The sequence below is a fragment of the Exophiala oligosperma genome (genome assembly GCF_000835515.1).
Source record: "Exophiala oligosperma strain CBS 72588 unplaced genomic scaffold supercont1.12, whole genome shotgun sequence".
Classification (NCBI taxonomy): Eukaryota; Fungi; Ascomycota; class Eurotiomycetes; order Chaetothyriales; family Herpotrichiellaceae; genus Exophiala; species Exophiala oligosperma.
The window spans coordinates 31354-47457 of record NW_015622829.1 but is presented as its reverse complement, the minus strand read 5'-3'; the positions used below and the strand labels follow the sequence as shown (position 1 = coordinate 47457).

The 16104-nt window shown below is 50.5% G+C and overlaps 5 protein-coding genes across 5 annotated transcripts; 3 read left to right on the top strand and 2 right to left on the bottom strand.

Annotated features, from left to right (window-relative positions):
• Positions 1-3317: 3317 nt before the first annotated feature.
• PV06_10167 (uncharacterized protein) lies at positions 3318-6131 on the top strand (the record flags this gene model as incomplete). The annotated part of the gene is made up of 4 exons (XM_016411689.1): positions 3318-4019; positions 5210-5259; positions 5362-5503; positions 5661-6131. The coding sequence occupies 4 exons, from the start codon at positions 3318-3320 to the stop codon at positions 6129-6131; spliced, it is 1365 nt and encodes a 454-aa protein (XP_016257730.1).
• A 347-nt stretch (positions 6132-6478) lies between these two features.
• On the bottom strand, positions 6479-10151 carry PV06_10166 (uncharacterized protein). The gene has a single exon (XM_016411688.1). The coding sequence runs from the start codon at positions 10120-10122 to the stop codon at positions 6865-6867; it is 3258 nt and encodes a 1085-aa protein (XP_016257729.1). The 5' UTR covers positions 10123-10151; the 3' UTR covers positions 6479-6864.
• A 761-nt stretch (positions 10152-10912) lies between these two features.
• On the top strand, positions 10913-12015 carry PV06_10165 (uncharacterized protein; the record flags this gene model as incomplete). The annotated part of the gene is made up of 2 exons (XM_016411687.1): positions 10913-11002; positions 11029-12015. The coding sequence occupies 2 exons, from the start codon at positions 10913-10915 to the stop codon at positions 12013-12015; spliced, it is 1077 nt and encodes a 358-aa protein (XP_016257728.1).
• Positions 12016-12149: 134 nt separating this feature from the next.
• On the bottom strand, positions 12150-14139 carry PV06_10164 (uncharacterized protein). Its single transcript, XM_016411686.1, has 4 exons — positions 14040-14139; positions 13791-13977; positions 12884-13615; positions 12150-12831 (listed from the first exon to the last, which is right to left on the bottom strand). Exons 1-4 carry the CDS (start codon positions 14067-14069, stop codon positions 12545-12547), a joined length of 1236 nt encoding a protein of 411 aa, XP_016257727.1. The 5' UTR covers positions 14070-14139; the 3' UTR covers positions 12150-12544.
• Positions 14140-14275: 136 nt separating this feature from the next.
• Positions 14276-15474, top strand: PV06_10163 (uncharacterized protein). Its single transcript, XM_016411685.1, has 2 exons — positions 14276-15224; positions 15281-15474. The coding sequence occupies exons 1-2, from the start codon at positions 14372-14374 to the stop codon at positions 15370-15372; spliced, it is 945 nt and encodes a 314-aa protein (XP_016257726.1). The 5' UTR covers positions 14276-14371; the 3' UTR covers positions 15373-15474.
• Positions 15475-16104: the final 630 nt, after the last annotated feature.

Genomic DNA, 16104 nt, shown 5'->3' with positions numbered 1-16104 from the left:
ACACTGCTAAGCATGAGCCACTGACCACCATCTCTGGTCCAACGCATCTCTGTTGGTGTGTATGTCTGCTATAGCATCGCGCGTGGTATCTCCTTTCCCCCACACTGTAATCGCCCAATCGGTCCTTTTGTAAATGTGGTCTTTTCACAGGGAGACCTTCAAGGTCCGTTTTTCAGATCGCATGCGGACAACAACACGTCCCAAATGTGACAGGTCTCGGGGTTAGGTATACAAACAGTCCCCACGGATCCTCTCGTCATCCACTCGGTCCTTCAAGTATTTGCGAATACTCGGTCCTGAACGGGACAGAGATGTTCAAGATCGCATAACTCTTTCCAGAAACGCAAATTCCTCACGCACGTCCGGGTCTTTCCACGGACACGTCAACCGCAACTGTCGTGCTATCTCTTCTGTAAGGTCCACCGTCATTCGGAGTGTGTCGTTGCTTGTGCCGAGATTCAAGGAACCAAAGAAATGTCTACACACGCCGGAGAAAATCTCTGTTAGCTCGTTATTCCTAAAAACACGGGAGGATGACACACGTACCCTTTCGCTTGTGGGCCGCATCCGTCAGCGAGACAGCACACAAATTCAAGTAGTCCCGTCTCCTGGGCGCCGATGATGGTGTGCTCGCTTAGGAGTTCGCCGTAGATACAGTTGATCGCAAAATGTGTGAGATCGCCGCCGGAAGTACTGTCCATGGCCGAGAGTACTCGGGATGTATGCTTGGTGTAGATTTGTTTGAAGAACGTAAGGCCACGGTCGTACTTTGCGGCCCCGTCAAGAGGAGCTCGTAATGATGTGTCGGATGCTAGGGTGCTTGAGAGTGTCGGGTTTGTGGTGCTGATTGATGTGGACAATGAAAAGAGAGCATTAATGGCCTGGAAGAAGGAGATGGGTTAGCCCGTATGCTTGACGTGAGAAGTATCGGAAGTAGTAGCGACGGTCCTTACCCTAGGAAAGCCCACAAGGGTACTAGATTTGAGGCATGATTCACGGATACGCCTTGCAATGGCGAGGAGGTCGTCTTCGTTGCGATCTTGGGTTTCTTCCGATATAGAAGCAGAGGAGGACAGATACCTCCACAGATCGCCCGTAAGCCTTTCCTTGTGGAAGGATAGCAGAATTGCCGTAGTTAAGATATACCATAAAGGAGACGAAGAGGAATCGGCGAATAATTGTTGTAATGTAGAAAAGTCCAAAGACTTCACACGGGACACAGGAGTTGTTTCAGAGGCAGAAACGCTGGATGTGCTGGTCTCTTGCGTGGCAGACGATGCGGTCGACATTGGTGTATGCGTGCCACTTGTCGACGTTGAGTCCATGATGGGTGACTAGACTCGTGGGTGTTGGTAGAAGATCGTACTATCGTAGTCCACAAGGATCATTCGTTTTCATGCGGCTGGAATGTGTTTTAATATTATACGAGGTTGAGTCTGCCTCGGTGTTTTCAGAGTATCTTGATACATACATAAATTATAAATAAAGAAAAGTTCTCAACATCGGAAATTCATTTATTGCCTTGATTCGGAGTCAGTACTGGATATTGCGTCGCGGTTTGTATCATGGAGCCCGAGCAAAGGCCGGGGCATAAACGCCACCTGGATTAGTCACAAGTCTAAGCAGGTGCCTTACCTGAACCACGGTATTATTAGCTCCAATCAGGGCTCAAGTTTAGGCACTTGGTGCCTACCACTACCCCTGTGGCTATCTACTTGACCTAATCTTCCTAGGTACCTTTGGGTACTTCAAAGTTACTGGAGTCCAGCAACCTCTGCAAATTTGTAATCTACTTGGTGATTTACCATCAACCTGTCCTTCCATCCGGAACCTCACAATGAACATCTCTCTTCTCTCCGCCACGCCTCTCTTCTCCCACCCTCCACCGTGAGAATCTGTGAGATCCTCAGGCGAGTAGTCCTCGAAACATGCCGGAACATTCACCCCGACAAAGAACCGATAGAGTGACAATCGCATGTTGCAATTGCCGACAGAGAAAAGTTAGATGTGATCTACTTGACTTCTACTGTTCTCGATGGCCCTGAACTGATTTTGAAAAGGTAATGGCGGCGCACCTTGTAAAGACTGTCTGAGGTTGGGTAAAGAATGCATCTACCCACCAGCGACCCAGCGTCGGAGACGAAAGACTCACAATGGTCACGCATCAAGGACACGGGATTCTGCTCTAGCGACTAATATCGATATCACCTTGGACACTGCAGTGAACGACGATGAAACCACACTCCAGAGACATCCAAGTCAGCCACTCCCTGGTTTTGACAGAGGCTTTTCCGACCAGACCTGCATCAATGAGCACGGTGAAACTGTACCTGAAGACGCCGTTTGGGAATATCACGAACCTTGGTCATGGACTTCGATCTGTTCAGCGACAGGCTCGAAGTGGGTTTGGGATACCACTGGAGACCGAGACTTTGCTTCAGCTGCAAAACGTTTTACAAGAGATCTTGTTCAGAATTCCTCGTGCGACAATTACTTGTCGGCTGTATCTGTTATTGAGGAGGTTGATGAATCAATAGCTTTCAACTATGTCGACGGTAAGCTCATACCGTTACTCTCCTCGTTGTTGACCGTCATCTCACATTCGAGCCTGAAGCATTCTTCCATAATTGTTGGGAGGCGTCGCTTGGAATTGTTGATCGTGCCGCCTTCGAATCTCGTTTGCGAGGCCACTATCGTACTCAAACACAGAGAAACGATGCCGCATTTTACGCGCTTCGGAATGTCATTTACGCTTCTGGTCTTCAAAGTATACTATCAGAAGAATCTCTCGTGTCTTTTGCAACAGCCCAAGCAGATGCAGGACGCTATTTTAAGATGTCATTATCAGTGCTCACCAAACTTCTCCTCCCACCCTCCAACTTGACGGCAATACGAGCCTTAATATTGATGGTAACGTTACGCTAGCACATGAACTTGGGAGCCTGTGATTAACAGCAATATAGTCATGTTATACTGAAGGCTTGGACAGTCCTAGTCTCAAGTATTTCTTGTGTTCAAACGCAGTTCATCTAGCTCAAGCTAAGGGCCTACATCGCCAGCCGGACAGAGCATGGGGGAGATGCCCAAAAGAGGCACTCGAGAGAAGCAGCCTATGGTGGTCATTGTATGCTCTTGAGAAACACCTCTCCCTGAGCAGCTGCCGCCCGTCGGCTATTGACGATGAAATTATCAACATTTCAATGCCCGATGCCTATGCCAACATCCATACACATCCCCATGGTTTTCGATTTCGGATTCGTTTAGCCAAAATCCAGTCCGGGATTTCTCGTCAGCTTCTTTCCCTCAAAGCACTTTCAATGACCGTCCACGAACTCATTCAGACAGTCACCAAATTTCACGGAGAGCTGAACCTTTTACTGTCTGAATTACCAAAAGACCTCGAGATTGGTAGCTTGGGTCGATCTTCGCATTCTCCGAAGCAGGTCAACAAGTGCTTGTATCTCCATTTCAGTATCCACAGCAGCATCATGGCTGCGCATTGCCACCTCTTCTATCCCTGGTTAGTTTCAAGGTTCAGTGGAATTGGCTCTGACGCCACTGTCAAAGACCAAATTGCCTCGTCGTCCAACATCATCGCCGAAGCCGCACGCAAGATCATTCTAGCCCTTCGACTTGTCAACCCAAGTGTAGCCACGCCTTCGTGTTTGGCATTCTACTATCCGCTTCATGCAATGATCAACCTCTTCATTCATCTCGTCAAGTCCCCGGCCTTGTCCACAGCTGCGACTGACCTTGGCCTGCTGGATGCCTGTGTTGGACACTTTGGCTATGTTGAATTCTTCACGGCATCTGCAGTTTCCATCACGCTACCGAGGGAAGTCGCTAATGTGGCATCTCGTGCTGTTCAAGTGGCAAGAACTAAGAACACGGATTCTACGGCAGTTGAAAGAGTTACTGATAATACCCAGCAAAATGAATCCGAAGCTCAAAGTGCTGGAACTGAGGTTTTCAATTTCAACTTTGACGACTTTCAGACCGAGCCTATTTTACAAAATGAGGTATGTACTCCGTACTGGATAGCGGTATTTTCATTTCTGGACAACGTTGGACCAACGGCTGATTCCGAGCCTACTAGTTTACCAATTTTCTTCAATTCGATACTACAGGCTGGAATCTTCTCTCGTCATTCGACATGCTATGCTCAAACGCACCCAGCCATGAAAATTGACAAAGAACAACAAGCTGTGCGGACTTTGCAGTTCTCGTCGACTTTATCTGCCATGCCAATGCTCATGAAAGGAATCAGAGGGGATCGTTGACGTTGACTATCCTCTTGCCAGAGTGTCGGAGCTCTGACCCGAAATAGAAGTCGCATTTTCGCCTTTTGTCCTATCCAAGACCTATTGCTAGTTTGAAGTTGAATAGGGGGCAATACTCAATTTCACCAACCCCACCAATCAGATCTACAGGAGATCGAGTCGAACTGTTTTTCCGTCCGGCTGTCTTTTTCCAGAACCTTGTCCAAACAATCCACTTCACCACCAACGATTCGTTCCACAGAGTCATCACACCAACGACTTTTGGATCTGTCCCGTCACCGATCGGTCATGTACATTTTTCTTGTTGTTGGTAGCGGCCTTGAAAAAAATCCCGCGTGGGGACATGTCAGTCTGGAAAATGAAAAGTTTGGAGCCTTGCCGCCGAGACAATCAACGCCATCATCTGACCCTCGCGCTCCTCTCCCGTGTGTCATACAAAGGTGTATCCGAAAATCAAGCAGTCTATGTCTTCGAGGCTCCTCGCACTTGTGACATGACAAGCTGTCATCGAATCTCTTGTTCTTGTTCTTGGTCGCAGTTCCGAATCCGTATCTGTGATTGTCACAGAACTTGGGCACACTGTGGTGACTTTTGTCTGGTCATAGTGGTGTTGGCATCGGGTATACTTAGGGTGTCACCTGGACCATCCAAGCTATCCCAACCTCCCAAAGGTCAAGACAACAGTCAAGACGGCCACCTCTTGCCTGTTTCATCTTCACTTTCCCTCCATTACCTTGCCAAATAATCGTCAATATGAATTCAGGTTGACCCCTTCCGCACACCAGTAATACAGGCTACAAATCGCCATGAATGCCAACAGAAGAAGTGCTCCCGTGCCGAAACCCTCACGGATATCTCATGCCTGTACGCGTTGCCAGGCGCAAAAAGAAAAATGCTCAGGTGGACCTCGGTGCCACAATTGTCGACAGGAAGGTGTAGACTGTGTCTTTGGTGAACGAAGAAGGGCTCGCCTCGACAGGTGAGAGAAAACCACCAAGATTCCTCGATCCCTCTTTTAGTGATGGTTGGGATTTTGTTGTTTTGCTATATGACAGTATACTGACGACACGACAATTACTAGAACCCTGGCCGAGAACCGGAAAGTAATCGCGGAACTCGAACTTCGAAACCATATACTAGTACAGGCTTTGCGCAAAGTCATTAGTACTATGCCGGATCTTTTACCAGAACAACATTTGGGCCTTTCAGATATCATGACCGAGGTAAGCCCTTTCGATAACTATTCTCATCATAAACAATCAGCACTGGATAAGAGAACCTTGGATGAGCATTGATGAAACATTGGTGCACAATCTTTCTTTGTCGGGTGGAGCCTCGTGACTTCGAGCTTGACATGGTGGGCTGACAGAATACGACGAGGATTTTCAGTATGATCTGTTTAGAAATGGCTCTCCAATTTCAAACATCAACGATCCGACGATGACGACGACAGTGACAAGTCATCACGAGTCACCATCGCTCCCGCAGACGGAAGAACAAGTCCCCTTCACGTCTACTGCTGGCCATGGTAGTACCCGCCAAGTCGGATTGAAGTCACGGCGGTCACCATCAGTGGCGAGAGAGAAATCTGTATCTTTACAGAAAGGTTTGGTGGGATCGAACGACAACAGAGTCACCACCAAGGTGGCACAAGACGGCAGCGGTACCCGTACGAGTGCGATGGCTGCTCGTGGTGGTGGGGATACCACTACCCCCAGGGCTGATAATGATGGCGATTTCAAGGCAGCAGCAGCACATCGACGCAGGGATCCGAATGCAAACGTGGATACGAATATGGATACCGTTGTAGGCATCTTGGCAGTAACTTCGATATACTACGTCTTGGATTGAAAGAGGAAAGAAGATAGACGTTTTCTTTTTCACAAAAACATTTCAGATCACGATTCTCGATTATCGTCGTTTTCCTCTTTTTGGCAAGGGGGGCGTTGTTGTTCCAAGTGCTTCGACTGTAGAAAATCACTCTGTCAAACTGTCGGCGTGCGTCAAAGAAACAAAGGGACAACGAATGTACTTCGAGTGCTCGTTCGCGACAGGAAGGATGACGAGGTATACCGTAAGACTACTCCCTAGTAGTAATACTAAAAATATACAGGTTCAACAATACTGCTAGCAGGGACATGTAGATTACATTAGTAATTAAAAAAACAAAGCCAATGAGGCTAAGAAACCAGGTGACAACAAGCAGGCAAATAGGTAGATGGGTATATGAGGTGGGTGTTGACGAGTACGTAGGTAGGTGCTACCGAGTACTACCGTATATGAGGTAGGTAACTACGTTGCCAATCGCCAATCGCTTCGGCATCGACATTGACGACACACACAATCTGTTCACACGCGGACTGCATCTAGGGCAAGGGCACCTAGTCCGCAAGAAGGCACCCAGGTAGGCATATAAGAATGTACCGTTGGTCCCGAACTTATACAACAAGGAAATCCACCGTCACAGGTTTGTGGTACGTGATCGGTTCTTCATTGACAGCCTCGTACACTTGTGTTTTTTCCTGCAGACTCTTTGATTCTTTATACCCGTCGCGGTCCTATGTGGACAAGTCACGATCTTGATTCACCTGGCGTTCTCACTCTTCTTCCTCAAGAAAACCCTCCGGATGCCGCTCATGTCGCTCAGACTCATTCGACTCTTTGAACGGCCCGTGAGACTCATCCGACGCAACTTGGAGTCGTTGCCGGACGACGCGGTCGAAGAAGCATTGCTCGGGCTGGGGGAGAGGGTGACGGGGCTCGCGTTCGGGGTCAGACTCATGTACGAGGACGCGCGGCGGTTGGTGGTCGGCGTGTTCGAGGAGGAAACCGTCGTGGTTGTGGTCGTGGTCGTCGTACTCGGGCCTTGATGGATCATGTTTGCATTTCCACCGCTGACCGCCCTTGCCTTGCCGACGAGGTTCTCGACCCAAGCATCGTTGTCGGCGGCGGCGGCGGAACCCGTCGCATAGGTGGCCGCTCGTCGGGGATTGGTTTTCGGTCCCGCGCCCCCGAGAGGTGTATAGTTTGTCGTAGTTGTCGTCGCGGGTGTGACCGTGGTCGTGGTCGTGACACCCGGAGCATACATGGTGGTCGTCCTCGAGCATGGGGCTGCACCTGTACCGTCGTTGACTTGCCCGGGGTCGATGACCCCGGTAAGAGTACCAACATCTGGGTTGGTGGCTGTCGTGATCGTGGGTGATTTGGAGGTATATGATGTAGGGATGGGAGGCACTGGAGGTGGCGTCCAGGCTTCCTTGTCCTTGACAGCCTTTCTTTCAAGTTCAGGAGAGCGGATTCTTGTCAACGGACGTAATCTCGGGTTCACCAGTTCCGGCACCGAGTTGGTGTCTGCGGTTTGCGGACTTAAAGCCGGCGATCTTGACTTGCGCTTAGCAAGAGATCCTTGCGATGCGCCGGCGTTATGAGCAGTGCTGGCGTCCCTGTGTCCGCTCGTGGGGAAACTGGCGACTTCTAAACGGCCATCGACTGTCGACCGGCTACCATGGTGCAAGCTGTACTCTTTCAGGTACTCCCCCAAGTCTGCCCACCCACCTCCGACGCGAACCATGACGCGTTGTCCGTCCCCAACACTTCGCACGAACAATTTGACGGGAGGGGCATCGCGGGCTTGGCCTGACCGCGTGAGATGGTAGAGTCTGATGCCGGAATCATCGCTCTTAGCCGTGAATGTTTCAGCCCGGACAGGAGATAAAGTCAATGCGGCTGTGGGCGTGGAAGACCGTGTCGAGGATGTTGAAGATGGTCGGGCGAAGCCAGAATAGTCTACATCCTTGGCCAATCGAATCTTTGTCGGCAGAGTTGTGAGTATGTCTTGGATTTTATCCTCCAATGACTCGACCCTTTTCGCTGAACTCGGCGACGTCTCCTTGACAGAGGTGGTCACGATTGGGTTGCTCAAAGTCTGTGTATTGTCCACGGGCGTCACGGGGCTGTTGCTAGATACAGGCGTCAATGGAGTGAAAGTGCTCAATATGTTTTGAGTATTTCGCTTGCTCGACCTACGTGGCAAGGCTGGCATCGACGGCGCCTCTGGATGTTCCTCTGGCTCTAGGGGCTCCTCTTTTGTCTTCAGTTTGAGTGGTTCGACTTCAAGAGAGGGCGACGCGAGCGGATTGTGTTCTGAGGTCAACGCAGTCGGCGTATCCAGGTCAACTTCAGACGCTTCCAGTTTAGCCGCTGCAGTCTGTTTGAGTGGGGATTCAGCGCCCGTCAGCTGCCTCAAAGCCTTGGAAGGAGTGCTTTCCGGCGTTTCAGACGATTCAGGCATTGCAGACAGCATATCCCAACTGGCACTTCTCCTCAGCATGACACGTTTGAGTTGGTCCTTGGAGACAACCTCAACGGATGCGGTTGAAGCTCGTTGAAGCATTGGAGGTTTGAAGGCTAACTGTTGTTGAGCTGCAGTTGAGTTGCCAAACCAAGTGAGCTCGTCGCGGCTTGCTCGGAACGGATTGTCTACAAGACTGATTTTGGGGCTTGGGAGGACGCTGGTCTCTCGAGCATCCATGATCTCAGCGTTGGAAAGATCTGAAAATCCCGACATTGTAGAATCTGCTACAGAGACCTTGGAAATTTCTCGCCTGTGTCCAATTCGATCTGCTGATAAGTTCAGCTTCAATGAGGGTTTACGTTTAACTGATGAGCTGCCCTTGCTGGGTGAGGACGATTCAGGGTGTGTTGTCCGTGGCTCATTGACGATCGCTGGATCTGGTTTGAGGGCCTCAGTGTGCTGTTTCGGCTGAGGTGATGGCGCTATCTCGCTGTCCAGGCCAGAAGGAGTCATTTCGGAGGCCGACTGTCCTTGCCGAGGGCTTTTACCTGCTATCACCGCCAGGTTATTCCTCAGGACAACTTGCTGAGCTTCTACAACCCATGTTGCATAGTCGAGCTCAACCTTCTCCAAACGGTCAATCCATGTTTGTGGAAGCGAATCATCGCGTCCCTCCAGCATATCAAGGAGTCGATCCACTCGTCGGCCTAGGTCGGCTACCTGAGCTCCCAATGCCACCTTTTGGCGTTCAATTGTTTCTTCTGTCATCTTGGCGGCTGAATCTGTGCTTTGAATCTCATCAAAGGCCTGGCGAATTTCAGATGTAGTAGAGTCCATGACCTCGAGGAAGCGTGGGAGTTGCCTCAAGACCCTCAGCCGTATATCCCAGTTATCGAGCAGCATGTTGAGTTTCGCCAGGTCAGGAAGTGCCTGGATGACCGTGGCCGTCACCAACGCCGTAAAATCTCGCATCCTGCCGTAGCTCGTTCGACTCCCGTTATACGGAGAGCTCTTCGGTGATGCTTTCGCGGCGGGTACGTGTGCCTCCAGAACATGATCTTTGATGTCTTCAATTCCGAGGGTGTCCAGGTCATCCCTAATTTCGTCTATTCGAGCCTCGTAGTGCTCCGCCAGTGTAACGGTCAAAAAGCCACGATAGTCTAGATTGAACCCCTTGGCACCTCGAGGGGTTATGAATCCCAAGCCCATTGATCTTTCTTTTGTTCCTGGCCAAGTCCATTTTGACACTTCATGCCTCCATTCACGGAGTTTCTGCGCAGCGAAAGCAGCCCGTATGCCAATCTCTCGCTCCGCAGGGCTGGCGCCACCGATGCTGGAAGCCAGAGCATCTTGGGAGCCCCCACCGGGAATCGTGTCGGTCGCCCGTAGAGCTCGTAGGGTAGAATCGGGCGAGAGATTGGCCAAAAGAGGGTCGAGCTCTCGGATGGCAAACTGAGCTTTCTTGCGTGGGGACTTTGACGGAGACCGCGAGTCTACAGGGCGTTCGAATTGAGGGAAGTTCGGTTCGGTAGGGGTGGTTAATGCCATCTCTGGTGCTGGCAGCCCACGGCCGTGTTATCTCGCCTGCGTATAATAATCTGTTGGTGTCTCCAGAAGGCGCCGACCAAGGGAAAGACGGAAGTCCAGCATGCTGGGAACCAAAAGCGACCGGGCTTTCCGGGGAGACTCGTCTACTCGTAACTTTGGAGGATTGATGAGGCGCGCAGGATGCAGGGGATGCTCATAAAGAGGAATAAAAGTGCAACTGTCTAAGGATAGAGGTCATGATTCGATACAAAGAGCCCACCCGGGTCTCATTGAAGAGGGAAAAGAGTACAGCACACTATTGTGATGTTTAGGAACTCGGTGGAGAAATGGAAATGGCATAAGCGCAGGCTGCTGCACGTCAAGGTCACTTCAGGCTTCTCCTTTGCCCAGATTCCCGGTAAAAAGTTGTACGTGATGGGATAATGGAGGTAGACAAGGATATGGAGAGATAGGCGAGATCACAGCAAACCACCGACCGTGAAATCAACATGGCGCGTTCCAGAATGACGCGAAACGTGCCTTAGTTTCTCCTCTAGTTCTACCTGTTCTTTTGTGTGCGTGTCTGTGTGTGAAAGAGGGACTCACGGCACGGACTATTTACTACCTACGGTAAAAGACACGCTCAAGTCGCTCGTACTCGGGAAGCCTGAATCCTTGTGAAAACGCCATTCATCGAATACGACAAACATCCAATCTCTCATGCACCGTCAGAAATGCAATGCGTTTCAAGAGCCAGATTAAGAATGTGAACTTGTTTGCCAGTGTGTCTCTCCCCCTGCCCATACCATCCATGGCAGCCGCCACTCCAATAAGTCGAAAAATTCTGACTCCATCACAGAGTTCTGCGCTTCTTTGGCCTCCCTGGGCCAGATCGCCTGGTGTAGGCTGAACGATGATGACGTTCAGTTCACTATTGTTCCCGACAAGGGGAGCCAGGTCTGGTCGGTCCTGAAGCCTGAGACCGTCTTCGAGACATACATACTACAATCAGCATCTCCCAAGAACACCATCAACCTTGAAGTGCCTATTCAGGCGCTCTCACGGGCGCTCCGGTCGGCCTACAATGCGACATCTACTCAAATCCGACTGACGAAGAAGGACAACGTTCCGATGCTGTCATTGACGATTGTGACCACTTCGTTCAGCAGTGGTACCAATGTCATTGCCCTACCGCCGTCGACTTCAGGCGATGGGGAGCCTGACGCGTTCGACTTTTCTGAGAGTGCGTTGTCCCAAGCCAACGGCGCCAGAGAACGAGAAACCGTCATCACCCAGGATATCCCCGTCAAAGTACTTACCATGGAGGTGGTGGAAAGGATCCATCAGCCGCGGACGCAGGAGCCAGACGTCAACATCTTTCTGCCTCCGTTGGCACAGATCAAAACGATATCCGATAGATTCACCAGGCTTGCTTTGGCCACTACCAAAGTCTCCTCAAACGCCAGCCCACGTCTCGAGCTCAGCGCCAATATGCATGGTTCGCTGAAGATATCTGTCAAGACAGACGCACTCAACATCAGCAGCCGTTGGACGGGTCTGGTCAATCCTGAGCTGGACCCGGCTCATTTCCCGGACGGTTCGCAGGGTGTCAGAGACCACCCAAGCACCAAGATGAAGGAACTAGGCGGACCGACTGGCGAAAACGAAGCCGGATGGTCCAAGGTCAGGATCGACGCCAAAGACTGGTCCAGAGTCCTGAGCGTGGGTAGGGTGAGCGCTCGAGTTATTGCTTGCTTCATCAATGAGGGCGGGTTAGTGTTGTACGTGTATCTGCCGAATGATGAAAATGGGAGTGAGGATGACTCGTGTTTAACAGTAGGTCTCAAGTCGTGGGATTCTCCAGATACATATGCTGATAGTCGACAGTACTACATTAGCTCTTTTGCTGCGTGAGTGCTTCAATACTCACCTTGGCAAGTCCTGGTGGCTGGGAGCCCTCTATATACGTCTACTAGGTTACTTGCCGTCCAGATAAACCTACAGGCCCCTCGTGACCACCGTGGCAGGGATGGATCGAATGTCCAGGAGGCTCTATCGGGCACAGTATCCTCTTTTTTTGAGAAAGGAGCAAGAGATCCAAATTGAATGTTGATGGCCAGAAACCCCCTCAGGCCTCTAATTCCCGTCTGCCATCTGAACTTGGAACAAGCGCGTGTCGAGCCTCAAGGCTTGCAATAACCAATGCAACGACACTTTTGACGGTTGATCTGAAAGAGGGACAAGACGTACATGCATTGCATTCTATTGCTGCATTGGTATTGGTTTATGAAATGACACCAATCTTGAGCATGTACTTTTGCAGGTAACCGTTCTCATGGTATCATCATCATCACTCTCATCTTCTCCATGCACATCTCTTCACATGTCCCGCCCATACCTAGGTAGTGCATGACTAGCCCGAAACACGCCTTTATTGTGTCATCTACTTGAAGACTTTGCCATCAGCCCACTCGTACTTCTTGCCGTTCACTTCGATTGGCTTGTCCCATGACCACTGGTCCTCGACGAAGGCCTTGTCCTCTGGCTTGCTTGGGTCAAGCTTGGTGAATTCGTAGCTTTCATAGTCTGGAGCGACATCGAAAGCGGGAAGAGCTTCGTCACCGCGCACCATGAAGGCACCCTGAATGGCAGAGTCATTGGCTTGGCCGTAGACCGAGCAGCATCCGAACAAGTATTTGCGGGAAGCCTCGAGACGGGCAAAGAAACCGCCTGAAGGGGGGTTAGCTCGACAATCCTAAACAAAGGCAGGAGTTGGACATACCAATGAGGTTGGAAGTCATGAAGACCTGGGTCAGTTCGTCGTTGTACTTGTAGTCAATCTTCCAGAGAGAGTACTCTTCGGGCTTGTAGTGTTCCCAAAACCACGGGAGGGCGACCTCGCGGGTTTCCTCATTTGAATACTTTCGCTTCCAGTCATCAAGGATGAGAGTTGGCTTGGCAAGCGCCTCAAGAGGGTGCTTGGGCTTGGGCTCTGGCTTTGCCTCCTCTTCCTCTTCTTCCTCCTTGGCGGGCTTCTTTGCAGCTGGAGCCGCCGCCTTCGCAGGTTTAGCTTCCTTCTTTGGCGGTGTGTACTTCACAGCCTCTTCGACAAAGATTGGCTGCTCAACAATCGCCTTCCAGATCGGCTGGTTGACAATGGTCTCGTACCAACGAGTGGTGTTGGGGTTCTGGGATCGCCATGCCTTGTCCAGCACATACTGGTAACCACGTGCAATCTGAGAAGCAGTGAACAAGTCGGCAAGAGTGAGACGCTCGCCAACGAGGAAAGTGTGAACCAAGAAGTGTTGCTCAAGGACCTTGAGAACCTTGGTCGCAGCAGCCTTGGCGTCGTCGACGGACTTCTTGTTGTAGGGGTCTTTTCCGATGAGAGGACGGAACCATCCACCGATGGAAGGAAGGAGCTCGGAGTTCGAGAAGGACATCCATCTGACAATGGAAGCGTAGTCTTGTTTGGTCTTGCCCAGGAGGGTGGTTTTCTCGTTTTGAGATGCAACTACAACTTGTCAGTCAAGCCCTTGGACACAAGGCGCAAGAATCAATCCGTTGTGGTTGCGAATCAGAGTGAAATAAAGTCAACAAGAAAGTTCAGACAGGGATAACTGTTTGTGATAATACGTCTCATCTTGTAGCAAAAAGGGAATTGCATGGTGGGGTGAGTCAATACGTACAGTAGATGGCGATTGCGATACTCTCAGTCAGGATGAAGCCATTGGCGCCAACGAATGTTGGGACTCGGTTGAGAGGGTTCAACTTGAGGTACTCAATGTCGGTATTGGGAGGACGAGTCTCAACGAGCTCAACATCGAGGTTGTTCTCCTTTGCGACCGCTAGAAGAACGGTGGAGCGGGCATTGTCCTAGAGGCTCAATCAGCCTTCGCTGGCCAAAGTGCACAACAAACAATAAATTGAATTCATACCTTGAAGCCGTAGAGTTTACCGAACGACATCTTGAGTGAGTTGCAGTAAGATGAAGGGTAAGGAGGAGGGGTTGACAAGATGGTTGTTCAAGTGGTTGGTGTGCAATCAGAATTTTTGTTTTCTAGAGGAGACCAAAAGCCCCAGAAGTGAAAGGCGCAGTTTGAGAAGCTTGGCAGAAATTATCTCCATCTCCATTCACGCAGGAGACCCTTCTCACCTTCACGAAGCCATTTTCGCCAGCTCCATTTGGACGTCACCACCAAGGGCTGCATCTCATTGTCCTATGTACTCTGCGTGACCGTCCGTACTTGGCCAATAGGGCACTTTGACCATGGCAAGACCATCGGTACAAGCTCTGCCGGCTTCCATGTCGGGAACTTGTCGACAGTGCCGGGTGCAGAGCAGATTTCTTCTGACAAGCCTATCGCCATGGCTACAGCTTTCAGGTCGCCGACATGGCCTCACTGCATCTAGGTCCAATTCTACAGATGCACAGATCCAAGCCGCCCCAGAGATCGATCTCTCAAACTCCGACACCCCAGCAGTTCCTGCTCGGATTCTCCCTGCATCTCCTTCGTACTTCACAGCATCACCGCTTTTCAACGACAACGTCTTGCTGCTACAATCCCTCGTCAAGAAACATAGCGCGCTCCCTCTTGCATCTCCCGACAATATCCCACGTGGAGTCTGGTTGAAGCTCGGCCAATACCGTAGTTCCACGGGCGAAACAGTCCCTGCCTCGAAATATACAAAGGTCCTAGAGCTCTTGACTCGACTGAACAAGATTCATCCACGAATACGACCGAAGGAAGTGAGAGAAGTCTTGGATCGCTTTCGCCGGCCGGGTTCGGAACGGTTGCAAAAGGCCAAACCTGGAAAGATTGATAGGGTTGGGAGATCGGTTGGAATTGGCCGCAGAAAGGAATCTGGTGCAAAGGTTTACCTTGTTGAAGGAACAGGAGAAGTACTGGTCAATGGCCGCAACATAGTGCAGGCATTTCCTCGTCTACACGATCGCGAGAGTGCACTTTGGGCATTGAAAGCTACTGAGAGAGCGGACAAATACAATGTGTTCGCCTTGGTTGCGGGAGGTGGTGTCACTGGTCAAGCCGAATCAATTACCCTGGCTGTGGCTAGAGCGTTGTTGGTACACGAGCCAGCTCTAAAGCCAGCTCTTCGACGAGGTAAGTGCCCTATGCTCTTTAAGTGTTGTTGAAGACGTCGCTAATTCTAAACACAGCTGGCTGTCTCACATCGGATAGGAGACGTGTCGAACGAAAGAAGCCTGGAAGGCTGAAGGCAAGGAAGAAGCCGGCCTGGGTCAAGCGATGAGACGCTCGTCGACTGCAGTGGTACTTGTTTGTCTGTACATTGTTGTTCAAATACTTTTGTGTACCAAATTTGTCCTATCATCAGGAATCGGATATCATTGACCTGTTCCGAATTGTGAGAGCAACTAGCATGTGTACTTGTACCTCGTGTGTCATGACCTGTTAAGTGAATTGCTCCAGCACCGCCAGTCTCCATAATCAGGTATATATCAACCCGGTATACCATGCATGCGAGTTCACAGCAGAGTTGACGTTTCTAAGTCGACCTTGTGCGAAAGGATGGAGCTCGAGGAGGTCGTGTTACGAAACCAGAGGAGCTTTACATGTCTATTCGATAGCTCTCGCGTGCATCTTGTTGGCTCTTTTATTGCTCAAGCCTCCATGGTTGCACAGGCATGCGATGAGGACGTTGACCTTTCGATCTTGACCGTGCTCACCTGAGGCTCTCGATCGCGACGCTGTCTGTATCTCGAGTCTCAAAGAGACTGTCACCACACGTGTTCGTTTCTACTGTGTTCAGCAGGCCATCAAGAAACAAATGAACTCTTCGCATGAAATTCTTCGCAATCGTCGCTGCTGCTGACACCGATGCATACAATGTTTGCATGAGAAATGAGTTTGCCTATGGATCCTGGTAATTGCAAGCAATCGATGCAGATCGATCCACATCTGCAGCCTTCACTCCTGAATCCTAGGTCAATACCCTAGGTCTTTATGCAGCATCTCTCACTAT